The sequence below is a fragment of the Chaetura pelagica genome, unplaced genomic scaffold (genome assembly GCF_000747805.2).
Source record: "Chaetura pelagica isolate M959 unplaced genomic scaffold, ChaPel_1.0 scaffold562, whole genome shotgun sequence".
NCBI lineage: Eukaryota > Metazoa > Chordata > Aves > Apodiformes > Apodidae > Chaetura > Chaetura pelagica.
This window is the reverse complement of record NW_009952307.1, coordinates 306763-314745: the sequence shown is the minus strand read 5'-3', so window position 1 is coordinate 314745 and position 7983 is coordinate 306763. Positions and strand designations below refer to the sequence as shown.

The 7983-nt window shown below is 46.6% G+C and overlaps 1 protein-coding gene across 1 annotated transcript in view; it reads right to left on the bottom strand.

Annotated features, from left to right (window-relative positions):
* Positions 1–7518: 7518 nt before the first annotated feature.
* WNK2 (WNK lysine deficient protein kinase 2) overlaps positions 7519–7983 on the bottom strand; it is a 128064-nt gene continuing 127599 nt past the window's right edge. Inside the window, 1 exon segment of the mRNA XM_010007821.1 lies at positions 7519–7626. Within this exon segment, the coding sequence (XP_010006123.1) occupies positions 7519–7626 (108 nt within the window).

The following is a 7983-nucleotide window of genomic DNA, read 5'->3' as shown; positions in this document are numbered from 1 at the left end:
AGTGTACACAGAAAAATACACCCTGCCATCTCTTTACTTCAATGCTCAGGTTTTAGTTCTCTGGGAAAATAAACATTATGGAATGTGTTTTGGACATCAGCACCAGCATCCAGTGTTTCACTGACGGTTGGGAACACAAGATCCGGCAATGCCAGAATGTCATGCAGTTGTTTCTTTAAAAATAAAGAAAACTGTATTTACAGGCTAGTGCACCTGCTGCCCCTGCCTGTTCCTGCTTGTCACTGCCTGCTCTGAGTATTTTGTCCCAGATCTGATTAAAAAAGACAACAAACAAATGACATGCTGGCTCCCAACCCTTGCCCCCAGTTCACACTCCCATAAGAATCAGTCTGAACCGAATTTGCAACCACCTCAGACCACCCCCCCCTCCCCAGCTGCTCCCACCCAAGCCCCTCCTCACCCAGGGCATCCCAGCACAGCTCCTGCCAGGGCGTCTGTCCTTCCTGCCAACTCAGTCTTTACCTCAGCCTGAGCCCCCAGGCCCCAGCAGAGCCAACACTTACCCAGGAAAGGTAAAGAACTAAAATGATCAGTCCTGCTTGAAAGACACACAAGCAATTCCTCTGCCCAACAGCTGGATGAGGTGCTTGGGCCCATGGAGGTCAGTAAAACATCTCAGAGCTTCTCAGAAAAGCACTGGGGAGCAGAACATGCCCCAGGATGGTGCTGCTTCCCAGGGCCCAGGCTGGGATCACCCACCTCTCAGATGTTTTCATTTAGCTGGAACTGGACACAGGAAATCCAATCATACTGTTAATTCAAACAGAAATTTGGGGTTTGAGTTTCCAGCAACTATATTTCCCCACTGAGGAACCAGCCAGGCAGGTAATTTTTGAACAATTTTACCTGTCTGCTTTTATTAAAAAAAAAGGTGTTACAAAATAGCAAAGAACAATGGAAGAGGATAAATAAAAGGCTCCAAATGCTTAACTCTACAAGGCATGTGTCCCTTTTCCTATCTTTGCTGGTCAGTAAAGAGAAATATTTTTCCTTCTGCCTTGCTACTTGCCATTGTTGGTTAATCTCAGTGATGAATATTTATCAGAAAGAAATTATTATGGAAATATGTTCCTAGAATCCTACTGCAAGAGCAACTGTACCACTGCTCGTCATTTTTAGGCTGTTTGTTCATACTGGTGAGGGCAAAACCACCAGGATTGTCTGAACACAGTGGACATGTCAGGAGAAGGCTGCCTTGCCAGTCCCCTGCCACCTCCTCCTGTCCCCACTGCCTCGTGTCACGAGACTGTGGAACAGGAAAACCAGGGTTTGTTCTGCGACCAACAGGCAGGCACAGCAAGGCTCAGCTTCACGAACTCCATGTTGTGGTGTTTTGGTTTTTTTTGTTTTTTTAAAAAAAAGCCATTTCACACTGTGATTAGGAAAAAGGACAACAAAACCACGTCACCCCCTGAAGGAACCCCCCAAATGTAATGTTTAAAGCTGAGAAGTCTTCATGCACAGAGCACTCACCACATTTCCAGCAGCTGAGGCCTGATGTGCAATCAGCAAATCTCTGACAATTCTTTTGCTTTGTTTGACATTTTTAACTGACTCCCAATTTTCATTACTATGTTTAACAGGCCCTGGAATCCTTGGTAATCATCTAACAGTCTCAGATACCTTAATGTGCTCTCACCAGCATCAAACCAGTGTCTCACCAAATTTATTCCTCCTTTCTTTCCAGAAATTCTCCTGCTCAGAGCACTAAAGCACTGAGAAACTAAAGATACAAAATAAACCATTTAAATATGCTCTTAAGTCTCACAGAAACTGTACAAATCTAGAGGGGATTTGAAACCTGAAACCTTCTCAATATTCTACCCCCTCAGTCAGTAGCTACTTCACTACTTTGCTGCTTCAGAAGCCCCTGTTACAGGAAACTAAGCTACACTTTTAATGTTTGCAATTATTTCCTTTATTGCCACCACCATACTTTCATTTATTTATTTTGATTTTTTTTTAATTTTTCCAAATGAAAATGTCTTTCTTTCTGACAAACACACAGGCTTTCTAATATATGAAGGGTTTTACTTCTTTTTTCAATAATAATAACTCCTCAGTGCTATGGCTAAATAAAACAAGCTTTCTTCCATAAATTTTAATGATGGTTCTAACAGTCCCTGCCCCACAAGGCACCAAGGCCACCCCATTTTCCTCAGTAATTTTCCCCATTCTTCCATTTGCCAGGAGCCCCAGCTCTGTGTCCCCAGCAGAGGGCTGAGGGGCAGCTCATGCTCCTGAGAGCAGCAAGCTCAGCCTGGCTGAGCTGCCTCCTTCCATGCCCCTTCTATGCCCCAGCAGCTTGTTCCTCCAACTCCCCCACCACATGGCATGTGATGTTGGGCTGTGCCAGCAGGCCAGACACCGGGGCTGCTGCCAACTGAATGCCACCAACTGGCTGTTGGACACTTCTACACTGCCAACTCACCACCAGGACAACTGGCCACCAACCAGCAGCTGGTGCTTGCTCAGCTTCTGAGGAAGCAGTAACTTTGATCACAGTGCTCTGATTTTGGCAAGTAGAGTGTATGTGTATATATAGAGGCTCTCAAGTGTGTGAGTCACACCATTTGTAACATGAAAAGTTAGTGATGAGATAAAGGCAACTCAATCAAATGTGGGATATGAGAGCACAGATACAGGTTGGGTGCAGAAGGGATTGAGAACAGCCCTGAGGAGAAGGACTTCAGTGTGCTGGTTGATGAGAAGCTCAGCATGAGCCAGCCAACTGTGTCCTGGGCTACATCAGAAGCAGCAGGGCCAGGGAGGGGATTCTCCCTCTCTAGTCCACTCTGGTGAGACCCCACCTGGAGTGCTGTGACCAGTCCTTAGAGCCCTCGGCACAGCAAGGACAAGGAGCTGTTGGAGAGAGTCCAGAGTTGGCCACAAAGATGCTGGGAGGGCTGGGGTTGTTCAGCCTGGAGAAGAAAAGGCTCTGGGGAGAACTTGTAGCAGCCTTTCAGTATTTGAAGGGGCTACAGGAAAGCTGGGGAAGGACTTTTGACAATAGTATGGAGTGATAGGACAAGAGGCAATGGTTTTAAACTGGAAGAGGGGAGATACTAGGAAGAAATTCTTTGCTGTGAGACACTGGAACAGGTTGCCCATGGAAGCTGTCAATGCCCCATCCCTGGAAGTGTTCAAGGCCTGGTCTAGTGGAAGGTGTTCCTGCCCATGGCAGAGGGTTGGGACTGCATGATCTTTAAGGTCACTTCCAGTTGGGGAGTCTATATTTCTAAAAGTAATGTTAAACAAATGCACTTAAAGGGCATCAAAACAGAGTTTTAAAAAGTGATGTTCAGGACTGTGACCTGAAATGAGCTGTTCATGATATAATTGACTGAGTTGTCCTCATCATGCTCAGTGTGTCCAAGCAGAGACCAGCTACAGCCACACCACTCTGTCCCCAGAATACTGCAGCCAAAGGACACTTGGGTGCTTACTCTGCAGTAGGTCTAAGAAGAATGTGACAGATCAGACTCATCTTTCTTATGGATCCCTTTGTCAGAGCATAGAGGTTGTTATGCAAAGGTACCTGCTTGGTTAACTTTGGGGATGCCTCAGTTCTTCAGCCCTTCAACTTCAAAACTGGACTGTTGGGGGGGAGGGGGGTTTGGGAGGGGCTGGGAACCCCCAAAGCTGGCCTATGGGGGCCTTCTGGGAGCCCCCCCAAGCTGGGGGGTTGGGAGCCATCTCTATTTCAGCTCAGTTCTAGGAACATCTCACATCCAGCATAGTTAAAATTTCCCTTGCACAGTGGTGGGGCTCCTGTTAGCAAACTGACAAAGGGTTTACTAACCAGCTACCTCTCTAGCAGCTGTAGAAGCCTGAGGGGTAGCTAATAAAACTGGTTGTCCTGGAGGATTAGACACTGATTAACAGATCACAGACAATCTTGAAGCCGAGGCCAGACTCTGAGGACATCCCCAAGGATAGTTTGAATATATAAAGCTACCCCATACTATTAACCCAGAACAGCTTTACTGGAAGTTATCCCAAGATTTCAGCTGCTGGAAGACATTGGGATACTAATGTCTAGGAGTTGGTCTACAATTTAGCTAAAAAGACAAGCTGGTTTTTATCTTAGCTCTCTCTAAACCTCCTAACTGGGCTGCTCATAGCTAGATTACAAAGAACTGTTTATTTGTTCTTTAAACACTGATTTTGGATGCAAAATAATTTCAGAATGACCAGCCAGCACCAAGGAGTCCCCTTCTTATGGGCACCCTCATGGTCAAACCAAAGGAGCTGGACTGTTTTCATGGTGCTCAGCACCCAAACTGGAACATGATTGTTTTTGAAGATGTGTTTTTTTTCAGGAGGTGGCCCAGGCCCATATGAACTGCAGTGACTCACGGGTAGCACGGGAGAATATTTTTCAGGGCTCAGCATTAGTCAGAGACTTCCTGAGAGGCTGCAGGGTTGGCAGAGGACCCTCCTGGGCTTCCTGTGAACTGGAGCCAAGCAGCAAAACCAACGGCAGCACTATAGAGGGGCAGTTCCACCGTGATGTTTGGAGTGACACCATCCAGGAACACCACAACAGCTTCAGAGCAGAGTTCATAATTTTAGGATGGCAAACCTATATATGAGATGTCAGAGGAGACTGCTGGCAGCTCAGAGTGGACAAATGGAGCTGGAGACATTACCAATGCCTTGAAATCTTCATGGGTACCATGAAGACAGCTGCCTCAGATGCCCCTTGCTCAGCACTGCTGCTCCAGCCAGAGACAAGCCACACACAGTCAGCCCATCCTTCACCTTCGGGAAGAAATCAATAGGCATGTCAAAGAGAGGAGCTGAAAACAATTCACTCCCAACAGCCCAAGGGTCAAACCCAAGGGCTGCAGCACAGGAGAGTAAGGGGCTGCTGCCTCCTGGCAGCCAGCAGGTGGAGAGCACTGGCCACCCATGGGTTCTGTCCTGTCCACCCACAGGTCTTGTCTCCAGTCCCCACTACATGCAGCTGCTGAGTTTAACACAGGTATAAACTGCAACAAGGAAGTCCACCCTCTGTGGGAGATGTGCCAGCACCCTGATGGAAGCAGGGATCAGGCCCTGCTCTTGAGCAAAGTTAAAGCTCAAATCTTCCTCTTCCTCCTTTTCATTCATGTGCTATGCTAAACCTTGTCAAGGCCATACTCACATGCTTGGGCTTTTGATTATGGCCATCAGAAAAGATTTCTTATTAAAATCTAAGCCATACTGTTAGCTTGGCATCATGTTAAGAGCACACTTGTTACTGCTCTGCAAGGAAGAGAGCTGTAGACAGCAGGTAGAGACGAAATGCACCAAAGCTCTTCCTCTGCAGAGCACCCATGGCAGTGGTTACTACAGGAGGAGCTCCAGGACCTTTACCACCTCTTAGGGCTTTTATTTAAACCTGCATTGCAAGCAGTAAAAGGGCTACACCCCAAAATGAAGCAGCCTTTTGCTGAAGAGATTATCTAAAAGCTAGGTGAGCTTGCTGGGGGTGAGGGGGAAGCAACCCCCATCCAGGGCTTGCCACAATTGCCACTTCTCTGATCTTTCAAGGTCCCTTCCAACCCCTAGGATTCTATGATTCTATGATTCTCACTTTCATCCTGATACTAATCCTTACATTTAAACTGAATACTGAAACATTATTTTCACAATTACTTATCTTGAGAGAGGGGCTTCCTGCAGCCATAGCTGGGGCCACAAAGGAGGGCCTGCAGGAGGAGTGAGAGGGTGGGGAAACTGAGGAAGACTGCCCAGGCTGAAGGAGATCTAGATCCCAGGGATTCTGTGGAAAAGGCAGCATTTTAAACTGTTAGGGAATAAACATCTCAGATAAGGACACAGTGTTTTGTTGCCATCATTGCTGGAAAAGTTGCTCATCCCTGGAGAAGCACATCAGGGATGTGGCACCCTTGTCACTGCACCCGGCATGCTGGTGGCAGCATGTAGGGCTGGTGGGTGAGAAAGGTGCATTGGCAATGCAACCAAAACAGAAAACAAAAGGCTTGGTTGGACCTCACCTCTCTCATCCCTTAGAAAGAGAAACAGGCTTGGTCCCTCCTACAAGCTGAAAAACCCAAGACAAGCAATAATTTGGTGGCAGCCTTTACCCCTTATCTAGCCCCTGCTTTCAGATGGGAGATCAGTCCCATGTCTGAGCTGGGGATGGAACAGGAGGCAGCCCAGAGAAGCACAAAGTTAACACACACACACATATATATATACACACACACACACATATATATATATGGCCTTGGAGCTTCAGAACTCTGAATTGACAAAGTGCTGGAATGGTTCTTTACTTCAGGGCTCTTGAGCTTCAGCAGTATCTCTAAGACCACTTGCACTCTCATCACCCTCACTGACAGGCAAGAGAATCTGAGATGGAAAGGAAGGAGGGAACAAAAGCATCAAAATAAGATTTATTATTTAGAACTGAGATTTGAAAGAGACAGACATGGCAGATAACAGTGAAACAAAATGCCAGGCTCCAGCTGCAAGAAAGGATGGTACTGAAAGGCTTAGGGGCAAATAGAAATTGCTATTTCTCTGGTATCAAAAACAAGAGAGTGAAAAGGTCAGAACGTTGTGGTCTGAACTGTCTGAGGGGGACGTGACTGAGGCCCTTGGGTGCAGAGCACAGCAGAGGAGGTGGAAGAGTTTGGGGCCCAAGGGGAACCACACGGGCAGCATCCTCCCCCTCCCCAGGGACAGGGCCAGAACCATCCTTCTAAAAACCAGTTGAGTAGTCCTTTATAATAAATGATTGCTGATGAGATTATTGCTGCAAACTACTTTGTACGTCACCTCAACCCAGGAGACAGCTGAAACCCATCATCAGTGAGTCAAGGAAAAGAAAACTCCAACTACATAATTTTAGCTCGTTGAAGGCACTTTAAAGTCTTTTAAAAATTGCTCCAATTACCGACTTGTCTGTAGAAGGACTTTTGTCTTAAAATTAGAAGTGAATCAAGAACTGTATTTAACTCTGGCAAGAAAACATGGCCGGTCTATAAGAAAAAGAAAGAGGTAAAAAGGGAAGTGACAAGTACAAACTTACTCTCTGGTGAAGGCTCTGTAGGTTTCTTTAGTTGACTTAAGCAGATTTAAAATAGTGTATTATCTCTACAAAATAACTGTGAGAAATTCAAATGAAATCAGAACTTATCTTCCTTGTACAAGAATCTTAACATACATGCCTGGCTTATCTTTTGGGAAATTACTTAAAATACAATTAACTGTGTGAAACAAAAAGTATTTGAAGGAGTGTCTCCTCCTCCTCTCTCTTTTCCAGCCACTGCTCAGGGGAACCTGGCTCACAACAGAAGGGAACAATTTGGAACAAAATCCTTTTCCCCCAAAATAATTCTCCTTTATTTTTTTTATTATTTTTTTTTTTTGCATAACATTTTTGTATTTCCAACTATAAATAAAAAAAAAAAATATTAGAAAGAAGTTACAAAATTGCGTTGAACAGACCAGAACGGCACAGAATTCCTCACACATGATAAATCACTTCCCATCTTCCTCCTCCTCCTCCTTGGCTGTGGGAGGGCCTCGCGCTTGGCACGGCAGCTGAGGGGGCCACGTGTCAGTTGCTGATGGTCTCATTTTCAGAATCTAAAACAAAACAAAACAAAAAAATCCAGACATGGATTTCACATAGAGAAAAAGCCAAATCACACCCAAAAGGGCCACATGGACCCAGGGACCTGCAGCGAGCGGAAGATACTCCTGCCAGAGCGCACGAGCCCCTGAGCGTGGGGGCTGCGGGGACACAGGAAGGGAAACCCTCCATGAACACCTGGTGGTAACACCACAGGAACTCTGCTGACCCGCCTCGCACCAAGAGCCTGGATGCAGAAACGTGGCTGGGCTGGGGGCAGCGTCACCAGGAGCCTGGACCCCGGCGGGAGCAGGGAATGGCAGCAGAGGCTCCCGGGCCCCGGCAGGGGGGGGAGGGGAAGGGGGGGGGGC